General features: G+C 47.7%; 2 protein-coding genes across 5 annotated transcripts; both read left to right on the top strand.

Moving 5' to 3' along the window:
- Positions 1-6: 6 nt before the first annotated feature.
- LOC108498405 (cytochrome P450 1A4-like) lies at positions 7-4984 on the top strand. Its single transcript, XM_017817028.1, has 6 exons — positions 7-609; positions 830-956; positions 1217-1306; positions 1395-1518; positions 1967-2053; positions 3649-4984. The coding sequence occupies exons 1-6, from the start codon at positions 22-24 to the stop codon at positions 3953-3955; spliced, it is 1323 nt and encodes a 440-aa protein (XP_017672517.1). The 5' UTR covers positions 7-21; the 3' UTR covers positions 3956-4984.
- An 844-nt stretch (positions 4985-5828) lies between these two features.
- Positions 5829-24838, top strand: EDC3 (enhancer of mRNA decapping 3). 4 transcript variants are annotated; one of them, XM_017817051.1, is made up of 6 exons: positions 5829-5848; positions 8591-8794; positions 9980-10293; positions 14164-14499; positions 22734-22887; positions 24318-24838. In XM_017817051.1, the coding sequence occupies exons 1-6, from the start codon at positions 5829-5831 to the stop codon at positions 24739-24741; spliced, it is 1452 nt and encodes a 483-aa protein (XP_017672540.1). In that variant the 3' UTR covers positions 24742-24838. The 4 variants fall into 4 exon arrangements, with proteins under 4 accessions (XP_017672540.1, XP_017672542.1, XP_017672541.1 ...); XM_017817053.1 differs by lacking the exon at positions 5829-5848 and adding an exon at positions 6748-6839 and having other exon boundaries at positions 8613-8794; XM_017817052.1 differs by lacking the exon at positions 5829-5848 and adding an exon at positions 6767-6839 and having other exon boundaries at positions 24318-24836.
- The last annotated feature ends 815 nt before the right edge of the window (positions 24839-25653 follow it).

Raw genomic sequence — 25653 nt, 5'->3', positions numbered from 1 at the left:
GTGATGGAGGTGAGGATTGGCATGCGGCCCGTGCTGGTGCTGAGTGGGCTGGAGACCATCAAGCAAGCCCTGGTGAAGCAAGGAGAGGACTTCCAGGGGCGCCCCGACCTCCAGAGCTTCCAGTACATTTCGAATGGGCAGAGCCTGGCCTTCAGCCCCGACTCTGGGGAGGTGTGGAAAGCCCGCAGGAAGCTGGCCCAGAATGCCCTGAAGACCTTCTCCATTGCCCCCAGCCCCACGTCCTCCTCCACCTGCCTGCTGGAGGAGCACGTCTCCAAGGAGGCTGAGTACCTGGTCACCAAGTTCCTGCAGCTGATGGAGGAGGAGAAGAGCTTTGACCTTAACCAGTACCTGGTGGTCTCGGTGGCCAATGTCATCTGTGCCATGTGCTTTGGCAAGCGCTACGAGCACGATGACCAGGAGCTGCTCAGCGTGGTGAACCTAGGCAATGAATTTGGGGATGTGGCTGGTGCTGGCCACCCTGCTGACTTCATCCCCCTGCTCCGGTACCTTCCCAGCCGCACCATGGAGCTCTTTAAGGACATCAACAGGAGATTCAATGCCTTTGTGCAAAAAATTGTGCAGGAGCATTACACCAGCTTTGATAAGGTAAGAGCTTGGGTGCCCTTTGATGTGGGTGGAGATGCTTACAACTGTCAGAGATGCTGCCTGGCAAGGTGGGGAAGAGGGTACACCCTCATCCTCCCACCTTGCCCAGGAAAGCTCCTTGGAGCACTCCGATCTGCTCTCTGGGAGCCAGCACTAGTTGGGGGATGTTTCCCCATCCCTGTGTGTCTGTGATGTTCCTGACCCACCAGCTCTTCCCCAGGAGCACATCCGGGACATCACGGACTCGCTGATTGAGCACTGCCAGGAGAAGAGTGTTGGGGAGGATACCCATGTTCAGCTCTCCAATGAGAAGATAATTCACATTGTCAATGACCTCTTTGGGGCAGGTGAGAATGTTTCTGAGAGTAAAACCATGATGATGAAGGCAGAAGCGGGAGGTGAAGCTGTTGGGGTGAGACCTTGGCCACGTTTGGGTGTGTGGAGCTGCTGTTGATCTCTTGGGTGCATTCCTTAGCAGTGGCCAGAGCTTTTCAGTGACAGCTGATGGGGAAATCACTCTATGGCAAACATCTGGAGTGGTGGGATCTGTAACTCCCACTCATCTGTCCTCTTCTGGTAACTAAATGCCTTTTCCATGTCCATCCAGGCTTTGACACTGTGTCAACTGCCTTATCCTGGAGCCTCATGTATGTTGCCTTGTACCCCAACATCCAGAAGAAGATCCAGGAAGAACTAGGTGAGTCCACTAACCACCTTTCTCTGGGTCCAAAACCTCTCTGCTCAGCACTGACCTTAACCCTCTTCCTCTACTCCACCTCCCACAGACCAGACCATCGGCCGTGAGAGGAGACCGCGGCTGTCGGACCGGGGCACGCTGCCCTACACAGAGGCCTTTATGCTGGAGATGTTCAGGCACTCTTCCTTCCTGCCCTTCACCATCCCACACAGGTATGGTCTGGAGTGGCTGACACCTTTGCTGGTTTTTTTTTTTTTTTGGAGGTTCCATTTAGGCAGATAATTGCCTGGGAATTGATTCCTGCTAGGGGGAAATATTCCCGCTTGCTGCCATTCTGGGGTTGAATCCTTTGCTTTGAGGGTAGTTTCACTACAAAATATTTGCTAGCAGGGGGATGGTGGACACCCCTGGCTTTATAATTCCCTCCTACCTTGGGAGAGAACACATCCCAACTCATTGGCATGAGTTGTGAAAGGAAACAGGAATTTTTGTGCTTGAGGAAAGTATGACCAAGACTATTGAATCACCCAAATACAATCTGTGGTATTTTCTAGCCAATCCTAAGAGCAAAAATAGGGTATTGAAGGACTTGCCAGGCTTTGATTTGTCATGAAGCTGTGGGTCTCCTCTAACTTATCTTCCCACCTGTGTTTCCTTCAGCACAACAAAAGCGACGGTGCTGAACGGATACTACATCCCAAAGAACACTTGTGTGTTTATCAACCAGTGGCAAGTGAATCATGATGAGTGAGTATTCCAACCCCCCTGTGTTTATCTGGGCTGCCATGGGTTTGCTTGGTGTTAAGATCACTCTAATCCTTGTGCCAAAAGATGAATGGATCATGAAGGAAAAGGCAGATTGAACTAAAAATCATGTGGATTTGATGCTGAGCCCAGCCTTGGTTCTCCTGGGCGTGGTGCTGGTCCAGGTTCCGCAGCTCCCCAACTCCAGGGCTTACCCAATTTATGTGGTGATGCCCTCGATGCACAGGGTGAGGGCTAGAAGCTCAGGCTGCTGGATAATCAGGAATCAGTAGATCCTCCTGCCAAATAGATCTTGTGATCTGGGTTGATGGCTCTGGATGTGCTCAATAGGAATGGCCTGGTTTCCTCTTTAAGGGAGAAGAATGTCATGACATGACTCTTGGTAAACTCAATAGGCTTCTGTTGCCATTGATGATAACCAGTTTTGGGAATGAAAGGGGGTCTTGAAACCAAAGTCCCATCTTGTCTCTCCACTGCTCCCCAGTAGAGTCCCTCCTGGTGGGAGTAAGCTGATTAAGGCTTGATACAGAAGGTGGTTCGCAGACTGGGTATTTTGGATCAGAAGCTCAAGATATTTGTATCCAAATACCCCAGCAGCACAGAAACCTTCCAGTATTCCTTCTGCTCCTGCTGCTCTGGTGAGCACGAAACAGGAATGCTGTCTTTAGTGCAGAGAGGATTCCCCACATCCAAACAGAAATTCTCAGCTAAGACGCTGTTAAATCCCACCTGGCACCTCCCAGCAGCCAGGCTGGGACAGATTGGGAAGTTTTTCTGGGAGGATTCCCTCTGGAATGGAAACCCTCTGGTCTCCATCCTTCCTTTCTCAAGGGCTGCTGACTGATTTCTGTGCTGAAACTGCAGAACCTCTGGTGGTTGCATGCAGAATTAAATCCATCTCCACTATCTGCACAGGCAAACATAATCTGATCTTGGAACAGAGGTTTCAATAGACTGAGCTGATGGAGTCTGACACAGAGTTGGCATTTTAGATCAGGAATAGAGCTTGCCAAAGGTTTTTTGGATGGTGAAATGAGACAGCACTGCAAAGCTTCTCTCTGCAAGGAGATTTTTTTGATCACTGACCCCATCACAGTGGGTGAAAACTTTCATGATGCCCCAAGGGCTGGAGCCCCTCTGCTCTGGAGCCAGGCTGGGAGAGCTGGAGGTGTTCAGCCTGGAGAAGAGAAGGCTCTGGGGAGATCTTAGAGCCCCTTCCAGTGCCTAAAGGGCCTCCAAGAAAGCTGGAGAGAGACTTTGGACAAGGGCCTGGAGGGACAGGACAAAGGGGAATGGCTTCCCACTGCCAGAGGGCAGGGTTAGATGGGATACTGGGAAGAAGGTCTTCTCTGTGAGGGTGGTGAGGCCCTGGCGCAGGTTGCCCAGAGAAGCTGTGGCTGCCCCATCCCTGGAAGTGTTCAAGGCCAGGTTGGACGGGGCTTGGAGCAACCTGGTCTAGTGGAAGGTGTCCCTGCCTGTGGCAGGGGGGTGGAACAAGACGAGCTTTTAGGTTCCCAAACCATTCTGTGATTCTATGATAAAACAGTATCCTCAAGTGTGTCTCTTTTCTGCCCCAGGAACCTTTGGAAGGAACCCTCAGCCTTCAACCCTGAGCGGTTCCTCAACCCTGCGGGGACGGAGATAAACAGGACAGAGAGTGAAAAGGTGTTGTCTTTTGGCCTGGGGAAGAGGCGATGCATTGGAGAGACCATCGGCCGCTGGGAGATCTTCCTCTTCCTGACCACCCTGCTGCAGCAGCTGGAGTTCAGCCTCCGCCCCGGGGAGGAGGTGGACGTCACCCCTCAGTACGGACTGACCATGAAGTACAAGAAGTGCGAATGCTTCCAGATCAAGCAGCGTTTTCCCATGAAAAGCTCTCCATAAGCCACCAGAAGAAGGAAAGCCAGCCCTCAGCGTCAGACAGCCTGCTTTTGCTAAAGGCACAGCCCCTTGTTGTGTTGCTTCGCTGGAGGCTTGTTCCTCTCGTGGGGATGGGAGCAGGGTGGGACAAAGCCGGCTTTGTCGGGCTCTTCGCAGCGCCTGGAGCCAGCTCCATCACCCTTTCCCGCATGGATGTTCACCAGAGGTCCAGCACTCACGCCTCTTGGAGAGATCCAGGGGGATTGCAGCCCTGTGGTGGGGAGGAGGATGCTTGGGGGTGGGAGAAGCAGGGTGGGATGTTGGTGGGGTGTCCTCTGCCCTGAGCTGGAGCTGCGATGGACAACTCCCTTCATCCAAATATAAATAAACCTCAGAGAAACCTGACCAGCCTTATCTCACAGGGGGAAAGCCTGTTTTCCAAAGCCTTCAGCTCTTTGTGCCAATGGGAATGGGTGCTTCCCGCTGCTCCAGGTGCCTTCTGAAGGGTTCTCAAGGCTGCACCAGAACCCATTTGAAGAGGACCTGTCCTGTGTGCACCCACCCACCTAAATTCCTTGAATGTTAACTCATGGAGTGAATTCCTGAGTGTTTCTACCAATCCTTGGTGGCAGACTACTAGGAAAAATAAATATGTCCATAAGCAATGCTGCTCATAAATTGAGATATTAACTGAACTCCTAACACAAAGCCTGGAAAATATCAAGGGACTGGGAAACAGGGACAGGAAGGACAGAGGAAGAGTAGGACACTTCTGGCTTTCAGACTAACTCTGTATTTGCTGCTTTTTTTAATTAATAGGGTTTTTTCTTATCAAGAAATAGATTTCTATATCCAGACTAATTAGAGGAACAAGGATTTGAGGACTGCAGAAGGTGCCTTATGCTGCATTCCACTTTAGCCAGTGGGAAGGTGAAGCCTTATGGCAAACAGAGCAGCAATTCCTGCTTGTTTGTACTTGTATGGAATGCAGCTGTGTGCTGTGATAGAAACCACACAATATTTCTAACCCAATAAATGCTTATCTGAAAGTTTCTTAAGTTTCTTGCTGGTCTTATTCCACTGGGAAATGATTTTTAGGGCGAAAAAACACCCCACACCTCTCTGTCATCCTTAAAAATCTGACTAGATGTTTTGCATCAGGTTTTTTTCCTATGGGACATGAGTGGGCTGCACACCAGTGGCATTGGGGGAAGTTTTTAGTCCCCATGGGAGCTGACTCTGGTCCTCCTGCTGTCTAAAGTCTCAGCTGGGATTTGCAGAGAGGTGATGCCAAGCTCTGGATCAGTTCAGGATTTCACTAAAAATCAGGACTAGCCTTTCTAGCCCCGAAAAAAAATGGAATCGATAGGTCAGAACCAGCCTTTCAGGGAGCAATCCACGGAGGGATGTTTCATGCCATCACCTGCTCTGCTTGTCCCCATCTCGGAGCACAATTAAATCTGAAGCTTTGCATAATTTCCCTTAAAAGAAACAAAAAAGGCAATAAACACTAAATTCCCATGCAAATAATGACTACGTGGAAAACTGGGGTCTGTGCATCCCTGAAGTGGCATCCCTGCAGAGATCAGCCCTCCGGGGTTTCCAGCCTTGTTGGACCACAGAATTATTTTTAATTTTGGTGTTGTGGTACGGAAAGCTGCTCTGTAGCAGAGGAGCCTTCCTCCTGTGATCTCGCTCACCTCCGTGTTATTGTTACTGGCTGCTGTCAGAATGATTCTGTTCTTAATTAGTGTCCCCGGCCCAGCCTGTGTTTAGCCACCGGCACACGGATCCAGCACTCCACCCGCTCCTTCCTCCCAGTAATGAGCAAAACAGCCTCCAGCTGTGGAGCGGGGAAAGCTGGTGCTAATGGAGCCGAGGAGAGAGTGGGAGATGAATGTGTCTGTGTCTCTGCTGGTGAGCCAGAGGGAGGGGATGGAGGGAATGGAGGTGTGATGGAAGGGGTGGAGGGGACGAAGATGATGGAGGTGGAATGGAGGTGTGGCAGAGGTGATTCAGGTGTGAGGGAGGGGATGAAGGGGATGGAGATGACGGAGGTGATAGAGGGAATGGAGGGGATGGAGGTGTGATGGAGGGAATGGAAAGGGGACAGAGGGGATGGAGGTGTGATGGAGGGGATGGAAAAATGACAAAGGGGATGGAGGTGTGATGGAGGGAATGGAAAGGGGACAGAGGGGATGGAAATGTGATGGAGGGGATGGAAAAGTGACAGAGGGGATGGAAGTGTGATGGAGGGGATGGAAAGGTGACAGAGGGTATGGAAGTGTGATGAAGGGGATGGAAAGGTGACAGAGGGTATGGAAGTGTGATGAAGGGGATGGAAAGGTGACAGAGGGTATGGAAGTGTGATGAAGGGGATGGAAAGGTGACAGAGGGGATGGAGGTGTGACAGAGGTGATGGAAAACTTTTGGCAGCAGTGATGGAGACACGACAGAGGACATACAGCAGCAGAAGCAACACAGATGTGAAGGGCGTGATGAGGGTGGGACAGCGGACATGTGACGGCTGCGATGGAGCGGTGACAGAGCTCACAGAGGCGACGGAGGTGCGATGGAGGTGGTGGGGACGTGCCGACAGCCATGGAGGGGCGGGGGGATGCGTGACAACGGTGTCAGCGGGGCATGGGGAGGCGGGACGGAGACGGCGGGTGTGTGGCAGAGGCGACAGAGGTGACAGAGGTGGCAGAGGTGGCAAAGGGCTCAGCAGAGCTCGCCCGCGCCGCGGGAGCGCGGGCACTGCGCATGCGCCCGGCGCGGCGGCCCCGCTCCTCTCTATGGTCCCGCCGGCGGCCGGAGCGCCGCGCGAGCGGGGCGGTACCGGAAGTGGCGTCAGGCCGAGCGTCGCCGAGGCGGAGGGGCCGCTGTGAGGCGGGAGCGGCGACGGAGGGTGAGGGGGAACGGGGGGCGGCAGCGGGACGGACACCTCGGCCCGGCACGCCAGGGGGTTCGGCGGGGTCGGGCTGGGGTGGGACGGGACCTTCCGAGAGGGCTGGGCCTCGTGAGGCGCGGCTGTGGTGCCAGGGCCTGGCCGGCCTGCTCGGGCCGTGGTGGGGAGGCTGGGCCGGGGCAGCCAAGGGGGCGGGAGGCCTGCAGGGCGCCTGTGCTCAGCTGTGGGGGCCCCTCTGCTTGTCTGTGGGGGGCCCCGTGTTAGCCTGTGGGGAGCAGGGCTCGTGTTTACTTTTGGGGGGGCCCTTGTGTTTACCTGTGGGGAACCCTTTGTTTACCTGTGGAGAGGGTCCCTGTGTTTACCTATGGGGAACTCTGTGTTTTCCTATGGGGATCAGGGCAGCCCACCCCCATCCAACCCTGGAATAGTTTAGTTTATATTTGCACTCAAACATAGATTTTTTTTTTTTTTTTTGCTAAAAGGAGGGTCTTATTTTTAGAAAGGATTTGTGTAAGGTGATGACGTGTGCTGAACTCTTTCCCTTATTTCCTAAGGGACATTAAAAAAAACAACAAAACAAAACAGGAGAGGAAATGAAATTTTAGTTTTGCTACAGGTTCTCAGGGATGTGTTATCTGTTTTGAGAGTGCTTTTTATCAGCCATCACCTTGGGATGCAGACATTGTCATCATAGGTTAATATAAATACACAGAACAGAAAGGAAAGGAGGCTGGTCCTGATGAATTTATGGCTTAGTGACCAAATTCAGTGTTTTCTGCCCTTTGAAGCATCCCCTGTTTTCAGTCCTATGAAAGTTGGGGGAAGTCCAATTTTTTCATGCATCCAGGGATTTTTGTTTTCCTTGCATCTTTTTCCAAGAAGCTCAGCACAGGAAAGGCTTGAAGAGAATTCAAATGCCTCTCCCAGGAATGTGATTTGTATGTTGATGTTGATCTCCGTGGGTTATCTACCGTGTTTCTTAGAGTAAATATCAAACATATTCTCCCTCTTTGATTACAGCATGAAAGGCAAATCTATACATTTAGGAGCTTGTCATCTCTCTTGCTCTCTGGTGATGATAGTGAGCCTGTCACCTCCCTGTGTTCTGAGGAAATCTCAGATCAAAGGATGTGTTTAGCTGCTTCCAGGTGTGTTGGGGCTGCACATCTGACTAAACAAATTTGATGTTTTTGTCCCTGATTCTGGTGCTGGAAAGCAGAGCAACTTTTTTTTTTTCCTCCCCTCTCATTTATTTAATTGTGGCAGTGACATTAATAATCCAGGCTCTGCAGAGCATGGAGACTTTTGTCCTGGACTCCAGTGTTTGGGATTTTCCCTCCTTTTGTGTCTCTCTGTTCCCTTAAAGGTTTTGGTTTTCACTTGCACGTGCAGAGATGAATTATCTCCCTGTGATTGTTCATACAAGGTGTTCTGCCCCGGTGTTCATATGCCAAAATTTTAAACAGGGAAGTGAAGATAAATTCCCTTTTTGAACTCACAGGGAGAATGTCCACAGGCAGGACTAAATACTCTTGGAAGCTGTAAATCCTGAAATCAGTTAGTCAAACATCTGTGTTATCGTCACAAAGCCCCTCCAGGGATCTTCCCTTTCCCTGGGATCGTTGGTGTCCATAGGGATGCAAAGGCAGGAAAAGCTGGCAGAGCCAGAGTCTGGGTGGGAGCCGGGGTTACGGGCCGGGGGATGAGGCTGATGCTAACTCAGGTTGTCACTTTTCTGCCTCTTCTTACAGGCTGGTCTGTGTCTCTTTACAGCAGCTGTGTGCCAGAAATATGGCTACAGACTGGCTTGGGAGCATTGTGTCAATTAATTGTGGAGAAAGCTTGGGAGTCTACCAAGGAAGAGTGTCGGCTGTGGATCAGGTCAGCCAGACCATTTCCCTGACACGGCCCTTCCATAACGGGGTCAAATGCCTCGTGCCAGAAGTCACCTTCAGGTTAGTGTCTGTCTCTTTTTTCCCCCTGCCTTTTTCCAGGCAAGGTCTGTTGTGGTTTGGATGTTTTGGTTTTTTTTTTTTTTTTCCACCTAGAAATGACCTCTTTTGCCCTAAATTTCCTTACTGCTACTGAGTGCCTCTCAGGTTTGTGTTAGTTTGTGTCAGGAGATTAGTTCCTGGCTCACGTTCTAGAGTGGGTAGCTCAGGCTTGGAGGTTATTTGTGGGTGAGACTCTGTGTGTATATATATACCTTTCTTTATTATTGTGTGTGTTCTTTCTGTTGTTAAGGTTTTGGGTAACTGAGGAGGATGACGTGCTTTTCAAAGCTTTACCCTCAGCAGTTCTTTCCCACCGGTTCCTGGTAACACCGTGCTTAAAAGGCATAAATAAGAGTCACTCATCACTGGATGTTTTCCTGTTCCCTGGAATGTTTAGTTAAGACTCTGAGTCACTGACTTTTCAATAAGATTAATTCCACAAAGTCAATACTTTTTTTCCTTGGGTTTTGAAGAGAGAGAGTGGGAGAAAAGCAATAACTACATCCTTCCAGGAGATGTGTGGAAGTCTGTCTATTTTTATGTCCCACTTGGATAAATATTAAGTTAAAACTAGAATTTCTGATGTATTTCTTGCAATCAATGCAAATGGAGATCTTTATAATCACTTCTTTGTTTCCTTTTGGCTTGTGCCCAGTGCTAGATAAGTTTTCTTTATAATATTTTTCTGTGGAAATGGGAAGCACCATCTTTGCCTGAGCATGAACTGCACTAATCTAAGGGTGGCATTCTGTAGAAATGGATTAAAAGTAATAGAAGCCTCAAGGCTGAGAGTAATTAATTATCTAGAAAGTTTTAAATTAATGCAGATTTTTGCAGAGGTCTGGGCCAGTTGCTTCCAGTTTTTGCTTGACTGATTCCTGTTTCAGCTGAGAACAGAACCTTTCAAACAAAATCCAGATGCAGTATAGAAGTATTGAAATGGTTATTTGTTATTTTTGTTTAGTATTTTGATGTCTGTGGAAATATCCTGTGTGTTTCAGTGTTTAAAATCCTTTTATTTCCTTGTTTCTATTGATAATGGCATCAGAACAATCCCACCATACCATGCTGGAGGTTCTTCTTTAGGAGTTTTTTTTGCAAAGTGCTAAATTCATGGAACGTCTGGTTTTCTTGTCCTGTTTTTAGGGCAGGTGACATTACTGAGCTGAAGATTCTGGAGATCCCAGGGCCAGGGGACAGCAGAAAATGTGGGGATCTGCAGCAGATGGATACAGGCATCCCTGGGGTTGGGTGCCAGGTGGGGCCCAGTCAGAACGGCACCGGGAAAGTGTTAAAGAAGCCCATCTCCAGCAGCGCTCCACAGAATATCCCAAGGAGAACAGACATGAAGAATCAGGATATTATCATCTCTCCACAGCAGCAGTGCTCCAAGAGCTACATGGATCGACACCTGGAAGCGCTGACTCAGTCCAAAGGCTTCCGTCGCAGGCACAATTCCTGTGAGTCTCTGTGTTATCCTGCTGCTTTCCTTTTTGCCTGCCTGAGTTACTGCTGCAGCATCTTCCCTTCTTCAGCAAGAGCTTTGCAAACGGGGCTGGGAATTTTCCCTGACTCACCCTGTGTGTTATTCTGAAATAGAGTGTATTTCTACATACATAAAAAATGTCTGATGCTAATTCAAAGATTTTCCCCATTCTTGCTGTCTTTCCTGTTTGAAAATTGCACTGTTTCCAGGCTCTTCTTTTTCTTTAGAAGGAACTGGAAGCAAACTATTAAGCTTTTCTGTTTAAAGCCTGTATACCCATAACCTATTACAACATCACCCTATACATAATTACAAATGTTTTTTTGCTGTGCTGTTAAAAATACAAATTAATGAGGATGATCCGAAAGTCAAACATCTTTTATTCTTGTTTCTCTTGATAAAATCTTCAAAATTGGGCCCAGACTGGGTTTTTAAATTTTTTTTATCAAAGCCCCCTGAGATATCCTGCTTTCCAGATCTTCATCATCCAGTTATTGAAATGTCAGTATGTATCCAGCATATTTCCATGACTTAATTGTTGAAGCATCAGTGTGTATCCAGTGTATTTCCATGACTTCATTTTCCCCCCTTCCCCCTTGTATTTAGAAAAGAAACAAAACCGAGGTGGGGTGGGTGAGTTAAAGAGGTCAAAGGCTGTATTTTTATGGAGAAATTCCTAGACCTCTGGAAGTCTTTCTCCCCCACCAGCAGCTGGATTATTTTCACCCCTTCCAGGGTGTCCAGGGGGAGCAGAGAGTGCTTCAGCCCACAAATACCTTGTGTTGGGTTTGCATAAGCACAACAACAGGTCACATTTTATTTTACAGACTTTGAAACAAGTTGAACAAGGTCCTAGCTGTAGATATTCCTTTTGGAATAAAGGAGGTAGAGAAATGATCTCTTACCCTCTAAAATGTGTGTATTTGGAGAGTAGGGTGAACGATGCATGAGTGTTGGGAGGGGGATGGGAATGGTCCTGGCTTTGTGGAGATTGTGGGTCCAGGTTTCTGGGGAAGAATGGGCTGACGTGTCATGCAGAACTTCAGTCATACAGGGCTTAATACAGCTGAAAGTTGACCTCTTGTTGGCCTTTAGCGTGCCGAGCCAGGGACAGAATTCCCCCTTTGGAGTACTTGTGTGACAGGAATCAATAAACAACAAATACCAACGCAGATTTCCCAACAATGGCTCTGGTGCCGTGCTGGCACCAGGCTCGTTGTGCCAGGGCTGGCGGGAAGAGCTCCCTCAGGGATCCTGCAGGAACACAGCCAGCTTGCTGGAGACTTTACATTTGCTTGTGTGCTACACTTGAAAAGGTTGTTTTTCTTTTCCTTAGAAACAAAAAAAGCCCAGGAAGGATTGTTTATCTTTTGAGGGAGGTGCTTTTCTGTGTGGTGCAGAGCTGCCAGCTTGCTGTGGAGCCATGTGCTGCTCTCCTTAGTAAGCTTCATTCAGGGCAGAGGCTCTGGAAGCTGTGATCTGAAAGGAGCTGTACTAGGAGATCTGGCTTTCTGTAGCCTGACTTTTCCCTTTCCTCCCCTTGCCCTTTTTCTTGGCTCTTTTCTTTTCCCTGAGTGCAACCAGGTGCCTGATTTTCCCGTCGCTTTAAGGGGAAGACTCTTACTGTGGTCACAGCTTGCTGGAGGCCCGTGCCACGTTCTGTGCAACTTCTGTTGGGATATTGCAAGGCAGTCAGTAAAAAGCCATCTGGCTGTGTGGGTCGGCAGTATTCCAGAGCTGGCATCCATCGGTGTGGATTAGGGAGCTGCCCACCACAAAGCCAGCATGTTTTGATGTGGGACGCTCTTGGCTCCCATTCATTGTGGCTGCAGGGGAGTCCAGGGAGCTTTCCAGCCATTGTTCTCCCAGCCTTGCTGGTGCAGCCCTTTATTCCATTGGCATTTACACAGTGCTAACATCAGCTGCTCCTGTCCCCACATTGTGCTTTCCAGGTCAGCTGAGGGGAGCGTGGAGTTGTCTGCAGAGGAATCTGGCAAGGAGTGTAACAGGATCAACCTGAGTTGCCCTAACACTTGGTGCTGACACAAGAAGCAGGCATGTTTTGCCCTTGTGGCATTGTAGGCTCTGGCTTATTCTAGAGTCCCTTGGCTATTGCTTTGACCTGCAGTTTCTGAGTTTTGAGGGAACTTGTTTTGCTGTGCTTTCATTTCTCATTTTCATTCCTCATAGCAGCAACAGCAGATGTGATTCTGTTGTCAGCAGTATCAGTTTATAGCTCCATACCAAGTTGTGTCCAGCTTTGGAGTGGTTTATGTGTCACCTTTGGTTTGGGAACTCTTTATCTAGGACAGATGGGAAGTTGTTATTGAAAAGCTTTCAAAACTATGCACGTAAATGAGTGGTTGCAGTGCGCCTACTGGAATTCTACTTACCAGAAAGCCTTACCCTTTCCCCTCTCCTAAATCATGTTTTGTCACCAGCAATTCTAGAATTCTGCTGTCTGTCCTCCAGTGACAAAAGATGTATTGTAGTCTCTCCTCACTGAAAAAGGATGTTTTGGGTTTTTTATTTTACGAGGAATGATGACTGACTGCAAAGTCTTGAAGATTTGGGGTCTTGCTGTGGGGTCTGGAAAAGCTTTCAGGTTAGTCACTGTAACAGTTCTCTAGAAAAATCAAGTCACACACTGTCTAAAATACAGGAAAAATCCCTAACTAGCATTCCTAACTAGGAATAAAAGTACATATTCTTAGCTGACTTGCATGGCGTAAGTTAGATGTGTTTAAACTGGACTTGTCTAAAAAGGAGACAGGTAACTTGAAGGTTGCTTGTGGAGTTTGTGCCTGTTGCATTGCAGATCTTTTGGGATGTTTTCTGAGTCTCCTTAGATGACTTAACGTTGTTTGTTTCTGTGTTATCAAATGGATTATCTCACACTCATTTGTATAAATCCCTCACAAAAGTAATTATGTTAAACAACTAGAAATATTTCAGTAGAGTAAGCAGTTTTGGCTTGATAACTTACTCCATCTGTTGGACACTGTTGGTGATTCCTGTAATTGCAGGAATTGGCCTGAAATATTTTGTAGTAATTGCAAATTTAACACTAGGAATGACAAACATATTAATATTGTCTAGACCTGAACAATAATGTAAGAAATAAGCAAGTAAAGGGATATGTTGACCTTGTAATTGCATATTTCTATCAGTCGATCTCCAGCCATAAGCAGGAGACTTTCATCAGTCTCACTCCAGAGAATTTGGGCTTTCCCAATGACTTGTGGTTGGAAAGAAGTGTACCTCAACATGAAAGGTGATGAATAAGTAGGATAACAAAACAGGAATGAGGGAATGGACTATGTAATTCAGAAATGATAGCAAGGGTGAGGAAAAAGAGATCCTTTATATTCACAGTTTGAAGTTCTCCCTTAAAGATCATTAATGTGAAATAAAACACACTAGTTTCTGAAGTTGAGAGACATTCCAAAGAAGATCTTGGACCCCACACCTAGATTAACATGAGCTCAGTATAGGAGGAAAACTTGTAGGTTACAGTTAGTTTATTATCTTGCCACCCATGTGATACTGCCTGGGATTAAATAGAACATGGAGAAACAGTTCTGCTACTGTGGTGAAGCTTGTTTTTCTAACCTTGCTGGTAGAAAGTCCCTGAAAGTTCCTTTCCTGATGCTCTTGTTCTGTTTTCTGCTGGCTTAGCTGAGCATGAGTAATGCCAGGGATGAGGTCGATGGCTTCTTGTGGAAGCGAGTATCCCTGGAGGGCGGGGACTGTAAGCTTTAGCTCCCCTCTCTCACAAAATTTGCTGAGAAAGTGGCTTTTCCCATTTGTGACACGCTTACAACTTGCTTTTCTTTTTGTTCAGGGTCATCCAGTAGCCGTCACCCGAACCAAGTGACTCCGAAGAAGAGCGGCCTGAAGAACGGGCAGATGAAGAGCAAGGACGACGAGTGCTTTGGGGACGACATCGACGAAATCCCAGACACTGATTTTGATTTCGAAGGGAACCTGGCCCTTTTTGACAAGGCAGCTGTGTTTGAAGAGATTGAAACTTATGAGAGGAGGAGTGGCACCCGTTCCCGGGGGACCCCCAGCGAGAAACCGGCTCGCTATCGGCACGACGAGAACATCTTGGAATCGGAGCCCATAGTCTACAGAAGGATTGTGGTACCTCAGAACGCTAACAAAGAATTCTGCACGGGTATGCCACGTCCCTTACTGATAAGGACCCAAACTCCTGCTTTTTTGGGACACATAGGGTGGATTTTTTTCTCCAAGGGGTGTCTGTCAGCTTAATGCGGTACAAGCAAGGGCATTTGTTCACCTAAGGTTGGATTTGTGTGTCTACATACAGCCTTTATTTACAATATTACTGAGGTAACAAATATTCAGGTAGGGCAGCAAGGTAAGTGTTTTCACGGTAGGGAACAAAACTGATGGTTGGATAACAGGAGTGGGGACTGTATGAGAGGTGTTCAAATCCTTGCTTTGACTTCAGTAGCCTGGTGAACCACCATGGACTCGTCTGCTGGCTCTGGAGAGGGACAGAGGGATGGTCTCAGACTTTGTGCTTTCATGTTTAAAGGCAGGAGATTTCATGTGCTTCTGATACTCTTTGGGTCGTAGTTCTGACTTTCTGCAAAACTGTAAATACAGTTCCAGAAACACTTCTGGCTCTTCCCATCCACAATTCCAAACATTCTTTGTACAAAAGGCTTTTTATGTCAGGTCTCCCCCCCCCACTTACTGTCCACTGCTGCTGTATGAAAGATTGAACCCTGGAAGGCTGGTCTTTGTTGTAAAAGGAAAGACCTTCTAGGCAGGTACTTGAGTTGAAATATTCCAGTGTATCATCGGGGGAAATTAGTTTGACTCACTGGTGCCAGCTGCCGTGCAGATGTTTTCCTGCAACTCCGATTTCTGGTCCTTGCTGCCACCAAGTCAGCTCTTGGATGGAGGAGAAGGAAGTGGGGTGAGTCAGTGAGCAGTACTCCTCAGTCAAAATGTAGGGAATGATTAATCAGCTCCTAATCCTTGGCTCTGGGGAAAGTAAGAGTTCTTATTTCGTATTCAGTAGAATTTTTTTGGCCAAACACCGGATAATGGTAATTTCACAAGGAGCCACTTATGGATGTGAATAGATTTTACTATGACAAATCTTTTTATTTCTATCCACACACAAGCTATCAAGTATAGCAGATGTGCTTTGTGCCACATTTAGCTCCTCGTAACTTAAGCCTAATTGGGATGTCTTGCCTTTGGTTTTTAGCTTGCAAAACGGAGGAGTAAAGGAAAGTTGGCATTCCAGGAACATTTCTTTTCCACATCAAAATGAAATCAAATTTCAGATCTTTTTGCAGATTCACAAACCAGCTGATATCCTGGTGGTCTGAGCAGAAGTGTGAGGAGGCCCTTGGTCTGTCATTCTTTCCCTGCCCAGAAACTCCATCTGGGGTGTGAAACGCTTCAGGGAAGGAAGCTGATGGATTTGTGATGATTTGCTGCTTTTCAATTTTAGAAAGTATTCTTTTTTAATGGTTCTGGTGTATAACAGTATCCTAGTTTTCCATTTGTGTCATCCCTCTTCCTATTGCTCCATTCTGGTCTCGACTGAGAGGAAAACACAGTGGGTCCTAGCAGAACTGTCCAGCTCAGTGTTGTGTTTCCAAGGATCCTTAAGGAAAAGGGAAAGAAACATGCAGTGAGACTTTTCCCTGGTGCTTTGTCTTCCACAATTCTAATGCTTCCTGAGGCAGCAGAGAGAGTTCAGTATTAAGGGCTTTTTTTCTGCTTAATTTAACCTCTTACTTTTTAAATCTCTGCAAGCTTTCAGCACCTCTCTGTTGCAAGAAGCTGCACCAATGGCCTGTGTGCTGTGTGAATAAGTACCTCTTCATTTTGTATGTGATTTCCCATTTGTTTGGTGGGTTTTTTGCCTTTTTTTTTTTTTTAACATTTCCTACTTGTCAATCCATCTTCCAGCTGGCTTGTTTGAGAGGAGACAGGGCCTCTGTAGGTGTCTGGTCTGAAACAAAAGCTAAGCCACTGTTGGCAGCCAATCTGAGCAGAATGGCTGATACGGGATTCTAGCAGTAGAATTCCTGAGAGGAAAACCACCATACAATAGGCAGCAGTAAGTAAATTGAGGGATAAAAACTAAATCCTCTTTGCTGAACTCCATCATCCTTTCCTCTGGAACTCCTGGCTGCCCATCTGCAGCGTGCTGAGGGGAGCAGCCCCGTGAAAGGAGAAGTGTCTTGTTTTGCTCTTGGCAGGGCTGCCCAGGGAGGGTGGTCAGCGACTCCACTTGGTCACTGCAGGGTCTCACTGACCTCATTAGCTACTGTTGGCTGATTAGTCTCCCCTCTAGAATTCTGGATTTGTTTGGAAGAAAAGCTGGCCTGTCACACGACAGGCAGTGGCCTGTCGCCTGCGCTGAGCTGAGCACGTTCACAGTCCCATGAACGGTGACAGAAGTGTCCAGTGCTGTGTCTCGGGATATTTTTCCCACAGAGGATGACTTCCTTTGTGTCCACTGAGGAAGTTTACTTTTGCTTAGGGAATACTAATGGCCATCTAGCAAAAGCTCTTGTAAACAGTGGTAACGTGCCTGCTGTTTCTGGCAGTCAGTCGAGTGCTTTTTGTAGCAAGGCAACCCTCAGAGGGACAGTCTGCCTGGAGTACTGATGGACTGTCTCCTGGAGAAAAAATAATCCCAATTTCTTTGTTTAGCAGCTGGGAGGATGATGCTGAGCTGTAGGTAGCCTGCCTCTTAGTGGCTCAAAGAGCAGCTGCTGAAATTAGATGAGTGCCAAGAGCTCCAAAAGCGTTTATTTTGGACATGTCTATGGCAGGAATTCTCCCTACAGAACTTTTTCTGGTTTCCTAAGGGAAGCTCTGCTTGCAAAAAACCACTTCCTAGTTATAGAAGAAAGAAGTGCTTTGTCATTTTTTTTACCCTAGGCCAATCTGAAAAATGATTGTGTTAATAGAGCCCTGACTTAGACAGTGATTCTCTGTCTGCTGTAACAGCACAAACACTGATGCTGTAGATTGACAGGGAGTTAATATCCAGCTCTTATCACTGTGGGACAGGAAGAAGTCTGTGAATCCCTGTGTGCTTTCTTTATGCCGTGGAGCTAGGAAGTAACCAGGATGGTGCAGAGGGAAAAACAAACTGCTGAGGTCAGTTTTCCAAAAGACTCATCTGCAGGGCTTCCAGCCTGGGGTTTTATTACTGACTCAAATAAGTTGGTATGTATAGGATAAATGCTTCAGTCCACCAGGATGCTTTTCTGAGAGCTCATTTTTTGGAGCCAGGCTGTCAAGTAGGCACAACCATGTGTTTTAGAAGTAAGCAGGGAATATTTTCCAGCCAAAAGTGAAAACCTGAAGCTAATGTGGCTTACCAGGTCTTGGATCATGACTGAGCTGAGTCCCTCCCTGGGGCTCCACATGTGAATCCCTCCTAAATACACCAGTAGTCTTGACTCTTTTGGATGCTATTGATCCATCTGTTTACTGGGAAGTGTTTAACAAAAACTACCTCTCTGGAAAGGCCAATACTTGCAGGAGGTGTGAGCTGTCTTTTTCTACTTCCAGAGCTGTCCAGATGGAGAATTTAAATGCATGTTTGGCTTAGGTCTGTCTCTGTTCCTTCTGTTGGCACTAAAACAACCTGTGTTTGAACACCACTGTGTTTTGGGATCAGGTCTGTTAGCAAAGCCAATATACTGCAGGAATGTTGTAGCTCAAAGGAGTTTGCAAAAGGGTGGAGTGTCCCAGTTCATCATCAGTGACTGTATACAGGGCAATCTCCAGCATGCCAGGCTGTCCTCATGGTTCTCACATATGTAAGGTGTTTATTATTTCCCTGCTGTACTGGTCAGGCTTTGTCCAAAGCAGGTTCTCCTCTAGTTAACACTGTTAGTGTAGAAAATACCCCGTTTCCATCTCATGTCTCTTTTCTGGAAAATAAATGTGATTTTTTTAGACTCAGGTGCTGTCAAAGTTGTCAAGTAAAAGCAGGCCTGTGCTCAAAAAAAGGGGACTAAGTGTCATTATTTTTTTGTCCTCTCCTAACCAGACCTCAAGCCTGTCCTTCAGACAGCCTTTTTTCTTCACAATAAGGAGATGGCGAAAGAAAATACGAGCCAGGATCAGACCTCAAAACTAAGGCTGGGCACGTCCTGTGAGGGTGATGCCAACAGTATGGCTTTTTCTTTGGTGTGCCATGTCCTTGACTGACTTTTCTACTCTCTGTAGCTTTTAGCTCTTCAGTATCTGGATGACTGCTTTGTGTATATTGAATGTGTGAAGTGTTCCTGGGATCTTTTGAGGAAAGTGCAAATGAAGTTTGCTTTATCCAACCGCCAGAAAAAAAACAAAGTGCTCATGGGGCAAAGTCCCTTTGTCCCTCTGATAGTTTTTTTGCTCAGCTGGAGTGAATTGTGCACTAATGCTGGGAGAGGCTGACGCTGGAAGGTCAGCCAGAACTCCCGCAGAATTTGTCATAATTAAAAATAATGATGATTAATGAAAAGAAATCTAAACCTTAAAGTTGTGGAGAAAATCATTCGTGTTTGTGGGGCAACAACTGTGTTTTGCTGAGTCTGCAGGCAAGTGATTCCAGCTTTACAACCAGCAAAGGACAGCACGAATGTCCCATCTGTCTGACGTGGACAAGAGTTACAGACCATGAGGTGTAAAACTGTCAGACCATATGGCTCTGCAACCTGGAATTTATTATTGGAATTAGTGGTGTTAGTACAGCTTTCAGGAGATCCTAAGTCTAGTTATATCTGATGTATTCCTGTATCTTGGCTGGATTTATTTCAGCAATGAACAAGAAATAGAAAATTTATTTTAGCAGAGAACTGGGGAAATAGTCAAGAGAAAAAAGTAGGGCTTAACACCTTAACGCTGAGCTCCTCTGCCATCAGCCCTCTCCTTTTTCCCTGCCCCTGCAAGCTTGGGAAGCATTTGGGCATCAGAGAATGATATTCAGGGCTTGTCTGGGAGAAAAACTCCAAATTCTTTAACATTTTGAGAGTTAGCTTGGTCCTTCTGCTGCTCTAGGGTGTTTTGTCCATCCAGTGTGACTCTGCATGTCACAAAACTGTTTAGTTTATATCTGCCTTGTAGGTTTCTTTCCCAGGCAGCTGTAAAATACATTTATTTAATATTAAAAGGCCTGAGCTAATTTATTTTATTGCCTTCATTAGCAAACAATAAAGATGCCCTGTCCAACCCAAACATAATTAAAGTTGGCACGGGTTCAGTTTTGTGGCAGTAGTGTTATTGTTTGTGGGTTTACACGGTCGCCTCCTTGATTGCTCTCTGCCAGAGTTTATTTAACTCCCTGAGTCTGCTTTTGATAAGCCAGTCTGACTGGTTGGACCTTGCGTGAGGGCAAAGAAGGGAAGTTCTCTTGGCATGACAGCCTGCTCCTGAGAGGGAGCAATTAGGACAAACTGGCATGCTAAATGCTGCCTCCCAGTAACCCCCTTTGATTAACCCACTGGGCACTGGGTGGCATCTAGCTAATGGTAAATGCAGTTTTACTAAAGCTGGTCGCTGAGGGAAGGACGTGGATGGGTACAGAGAAGCTCCATACTAAATTGGGTCGATACAGAACGTGGATCATCTGTTTTGTTGTCCTAATTTGGGGAGTTTGTGCAAAATTTAAGCAGGGAATTTGTGGGTGGCTCAGAAGGAGTAAAAATAGAGTTTGGGAGCTCGCTGTCTGGGGTTAGCAGATGATGTGTCCCCCTAAACTGTTTGGGGAGATCCTGACCTTGGGTCACTCATTCCAAATCTTCCCTCAAAGTCTTGCCTTGAAAAATAAGACGAAGTAGGAAAACCATGAATGGGAGCGGGGCAGAGCCGGGGCTGCGTGACTGCGGAGCGGGCGGGTGAGCACAGGGCAGGTGCGTGACTGGAGTAACGGGCTCAGGGTTATTCATGGTTATGAGTGTTCGGTGGCTGCTATCAGGAGTCTGGGATGGCTTTGATAATGTGCCTGCTTGCTTGGAACGAGAGCCTGGGAGCAGAGGTGACTTCATCGGCAATTAGCGTGCAAGGTCAACGGCTGCGACACGGTTGGGCCCTCACTATCTGCAAGGACTTCACCAGAGAGTCCAGGAATGAAGTCCAGGAGGACTCAGCAGTGTCTGTTCCACAGCATTTTGCTGTAACCTTGCAGAAGCACCTCCGATTTGACTCTGAAAACCTCCAGATGTGCAAAAGCTCCCATTTCCGCCGTAGCTTGGCTTAGTGGTTGGTGACTGGGGCATCTGGGGAAATGTGGCAGTACACATAATTTCTCACAATTAAAAATACATGCCGCATTTCTCATTTGAATGTGGCACTCGCTTGTTGCAACTGGTTCTTGCTATGTTTTCTGTCTGCAGAGGAGCCCAAACCCACGAGTAACGGTTGGCTTTCCTCCCGGAGCGGATGTGTGGGCTGTGGCTGTTCCCCTCTGAGCTTGCAGTGCTGCAGAGTGTTTTCACTGCACCATGTCACATTGCCACGATTCTTTCCCATTAGCACAGGCAGTCCAAACCCAGTTGGGCTGCCATGAGCACCCGGGAGGCCTCTGTCACCTCCAGTTCAGAGGTGGGAGTGGCTGGTGGGAGCGTGATGGTGACCCAGGGCTGCTGGGTGGTGAAAACTGGTAAATGGAGAAGAGAGAAGCTGATGGAGGGGTTGAGTTCCTGCTTTGACCTGATGTTTGGCGTTGTGCCTGAGCTGTAGCAGGTGTTGGTTTGAGTCCTGGACCTTTTTGACCCATGGTGCCTAACTCCTGTGCACCTCATCTGCCTGTCTCAGAGTCGAAGCTGACAGCTGGACTCAGCTGGGATTCCTTGCTTAGCTTGGAATGATATGAAGAGAAGAGGCTGAGAGCTTTTTCTGCTGCAGCTGTGCTCCAGCTATGTGGCCATCCCACATGGGAAGGGAATTAATCTGTTCTGCTCCTTAGCTGGGAGATAGTTAAAGACATCCAGAACTTGCAGGATACTTGAAAGGAAGAATTGGGTGTGCTTCTGATTCCACATAGTGGGAGTCCTCAAATGCAGAGCAAAGGGGTTGGAGATCAGAATTATTTTGGAGAAAAGTTAGAATAAAGAGGCTGATTGCTGTGGCTGAAGATATTCAAGGGTATGCTGTTTAAATCAGGTATTAGGAAGAAATTCTTCCCTGTGAGGCCCTGGAACAGGTTGCCCAGAGAAGCTGTGGCTGTGCCATCCCTGGAAATTTTCAAGGCCAGGTCGGACAGGGCTTGGAGCAACCTGGTCTAGTGGGGGGTGTCCCTGCTTGTGGCAGGGGTGGAATAAGATGAGCTTTAAGGTCCCTTCCCACCCAAACCATTCCATGACTCTGTGATATCTGGCTGGGTGATGCAGCTGTTCCTCACCTGTTCCTTAGGTTTTGCATTCTCTCTCCAAATACCATCAGTAATTCTTTCCAGTTTTCTTGTTTTCTGCTATTCAATAACCACCAAAAAATTCCCGTGGCTCCCCTTGGCACAAGCTGCCTTTTGATGGCAAGTAATCCTCTGTGTTTATTTCCAGGAGAGTTTGCAGATGCTGTGGTGGGGTTCATTTATGTGTAATCAGTGCCAGCTTGGCCTGCTTGGAGCAGGGAAATATAAAGAATCATCCCAAACAGTTACTCAGGTGTGTGTTACTCAGGGAGTGGGAAGGATGTATCCCTGACTACTTCAGGCGCTGTTCTCAGCACTTACCAAAACCTCTCTTCTTTGTTTTCCCTTGATCCACATGCTGGAGCATTTCCTGGCTTGCTAGGCCAGGCTGTCAGAAATGCCTGGGAATTATTTCTGCAGGGTTTGTTCTTTGATCATTTCCCTGCTGCTGTAGTGTGTCGTGATCCAGCTGTTGTGTCTGGAGCAGCCCTTCTGGCACGGAACAGCTCAGGGAACGCCTGCCTGGTAAATGTGGGATGACTTGTTTTGCTGTGATATGTGGGATTTTGGGGACCAATGTCGGGAAGCAAAGCACATCCAAGCTTTTTCTGATGGGAAATCTGCTTCACAGCTTCTCTTCTGACTTTCACAGTGCTCAGGAACACTTTATGTGTGGGTTAAAGCACTGGTGGCCTGGAAACCATTAAGAAAAAACTTAATATTCCATCTGTAAGTCACAAAGGCCTTCTCAGTGAATGTGTTGCTAAAATTGCCTGCTCAATTTTGTGGAAGCATGTTATTTTAAGCTCAGAAGTTGTGTTTAGCTGTCTCTGCTTCACTCAGAGTAGGCTGATGCACTAATTTGGATTGGTTTGATGGTCTCGGGAAGAATCTGGAATACTGGGGGAAGCAGACCCTTGGTAACAGCTAATAAGCTTTTTCACTGCCATTGCTTCTGTCTCTGATTGTCCCCATTTCTGTCTCCCTCCCCTCTTTTTGAACCCTAGACTCCGGGCTGGTGGTTCCAAGTGTGTCCTATGAGCTCCACAAAAAGCTGCTCTCGGTGGCAGAGAAGCACGGGCTGACTCTGGAGCGGAGGCTGGAGATGACGGGAGTGTGTGCCAGCCAGATGGCCCTAAGTCTCCTCGGGGGACCCAACAGGTAAATGTTGTTCCACTAAAGGTGAGCTACAAGGCTGAGAGGTTTCCTCTAAGGTTTCCTCCACTGGCATTTGGGTGCCTGCTGCCAAAGGGCTTCTTTTTCGCTCCTGCATCCCAGGAGTGTCTCTTGACTCAAAGCAGAGGGAGATGAGATTTTTCTCTCCCCTTACTGGGAATTTTTTCAGGGAACTGAGCTTTGCACAGGTGTTACCTGAGGCAGATTAAGCCGCTGCAGAATATCTAATGAGCTCCTCCTGTTTGCATGTAAATAAACCTTCCCTTTGTTGCTTTTACATGCTACGATTTAATGATATCAATAAAACCAGAAGACAGCTCATGAAAACCAAGTGCTGCTTAGCTTTTTGCAGGGCTAAATTAGCTTTTCAGGGATTTGCACCTCACCTGAGAGCATCCTGCTCTTTTGGAGGGCCGTTTGCAGCGGGTTTGGAGTGCACTTACTGCTTTTTGCATGAACAAACGTGCTGACTCTTTTGAAGAGCCTTCTCTGTGCCTGCACTTCCGTGGTTGTTGATGTGGGTAGAAATTGCACCTGCGTTATGTTGTTGATAGCTGCTCCAAATTACTTGCTCTTGACATGAAAGTTAACCCTGAAACCCCCATCTGTTTATTCAGTAGTACTTTCTGAGGACCTGATCATTTGATGCAGAGCAGTGATTACATACAGGCAACACTGACCCTGTCAGCTGAAATTCCTGCTGTAAGCCCTGATGGCTTCCAGGCCAAATTAACTTTATTCTGCAGTTGATAATGCTTAGGGAGTAGAAATCATTTCTGTTTTTTAATTGTGACTCTTCTGATGGGGAAACTCACCCCGTATGTTTAAGGCTGGATAGTCAGCTTTCTTCTGCAGTCAGAGACCTTGGGACCTTGTGCTCTCAGCTGGAGGTGCAAGGAAGTCACGAAGAGAATGAGAAGACAAGGCTGTAGGAGCCTACCAGTATCTGAAGGGACCTACAAGGAAGCCAGGGAGGGACTCTTCATCAGGAACTGAAAGAGTGGAAATTTAGGTTAGGTATACAGAAGAAATTCTTCTCTGTGAGGGTGATGAGGCCCTGGCACAGATTCCATCCCTGGAAGTGTTCAAGGCCAGGTTGGACGGGGTTTGGAGCAATATGGTCTAGTGGAAGGTGTCCCTGCCTGTGTCAGGGAGGTGGAACAAGATGATCTTAAGGGTCCCTACAACCCAAACCAGTCTGTGGTTCTATGAAGCTGCAAGCAGAGCAGCTCTCTACTCTCAGCGCCACACGGGGATGTGGGTTCCTTCTTCACAGCGTCGGAAGATTTGCAAAACACCTGGCAATTTGCATTTTACTGATTGGGGTTTGGTTTGTTTTTTTTTTTAATTCCTCATGCAGGAAGAAGGCAGGAGGCTTTTGGGTTTATCAACAGTCCCTTTTGTCTGTGTTTCAGGCTGAACCCCAAGAACGTGCACCAGCGGCCCACGGTAGCGCTGCTGTGCGGCCCCCACGTGAAGGGGGCTCAGGGGATCAGCTGCGGGCGGCACCTCTCCAACCACGACGTCCACGTCATCCTGTTCCTCCCCAACTTTGTCAAGATGCTGGAATCCATCACCAACGAGCTGAACCTTTTCAGCAAGACGCAAGGCCAGCAGGTGTCCAGCGTCAAAGGTAAGCGGCCGAGGAGCAGATGGGTTCTCTGGCGCGTGGCTCCCTGGTGCCTGCCCGCTCCCCTGGCACCATCTAGTGGCACTGCCGTGGCTGGGTGGCTGCTCAGAGGCTGGAGGGACAGCAGGCACTCCCAACAGTGGAGCAGTTGTGCTGCTACAGATGTTTCTGGTCGGAACAAACATGCAAGAGCTGCTGTATTGATCTGAGTGAGAGCAGCCATTCTTGTAGGATAAGGGCCTACCTTGTTCAGCGTGTTGAAACTGTGAATGAATGAGCATGCAGCTGCTGCTGCTAAACAGGAGGCAGCTTTGCTGAGTTAGTCCCAGCAGCTGTCAGAGTTCCTGTTTCAGTATTCCACAGAATAAACTGAGCCCCTGTGAGTGCCAGCTTCTGGATGTCATTTCACCAGTTGCTTTTTCCAACCTGGTTCATTTAGACTCGGGAGAAACAAACCTGGGAATTAGGGCCAATCCTGGGCTGACAGAGCTACTTGCCTGTTACAAAACATTATAAAAGGTTTGAATGGATTTCCCAGAGAAGCTGTGGCTTCCCCATCCCAGGTTGGACGGGGCTTGGAGCAACCCGGTCTAGTGGAAGGTGTGGCTGGGGGGTGAAATGAGATGAACTTAAAGGTCCCTTCCAGCCCAAACAGTTGCATGGTTTTGCACCAAGGACTTTGTGGTCTGTCAGGTAAGGGGAATGCAGCAGATGGTGGGAATGCAGCAGATGTGATACAGAGCAGGTGAGTGCAGAGAGCTACAGAGCTTGGTGGGGCAGGCAGCAGTGTGGCACACCAGCTTCCTTTCCATAGCAGAGGTAGTTGGTATGTTCCAGAAAAACAGCCTTATTTTTCAGCTTGTGAAATAGAAAATGGTCCTTTTGTCATGGAAAGAGAGCACTACTGCTTCCCTGGGCTGCCTAGACTGGCGAGCTCAGCAGTATTGGGACTGCTCACATGCTGACCACTCGATGTGATTTTTGTACCTGAGAGGCTGTGGGTGTTCCCAAAGTGTTAAAGAGCTGCTCAATATTGATGTTGGTATTTTTTGAGAAGGATGGCAATAACAGCTGGTAAGGCCAGACTGTGCAGCAAGACTGGATGCTGGGGGCAAACCCAA

This window comes from Lepidothrix coronata, unplaced genomic scaffold (genome assembly GCF_001604755.1).
Source record: "Lepidothrix coronata isolate B3197 unplaced genomic scaffold, Lepidothrix_coronata-1.0 Scaffold58, whole genome shotgun sequence".
Classification (NCBI taxonomy): Eukaryota; Metazoa; Chordata; class Aves; order Passeriformes; family Pipridae; genus Lepidothrix; species Lepidothrix coronata.
Note: the sequence above shows the minus strand (reverse complement) of the source record. Positions and strands in the feature narration are given on the sequence as shown.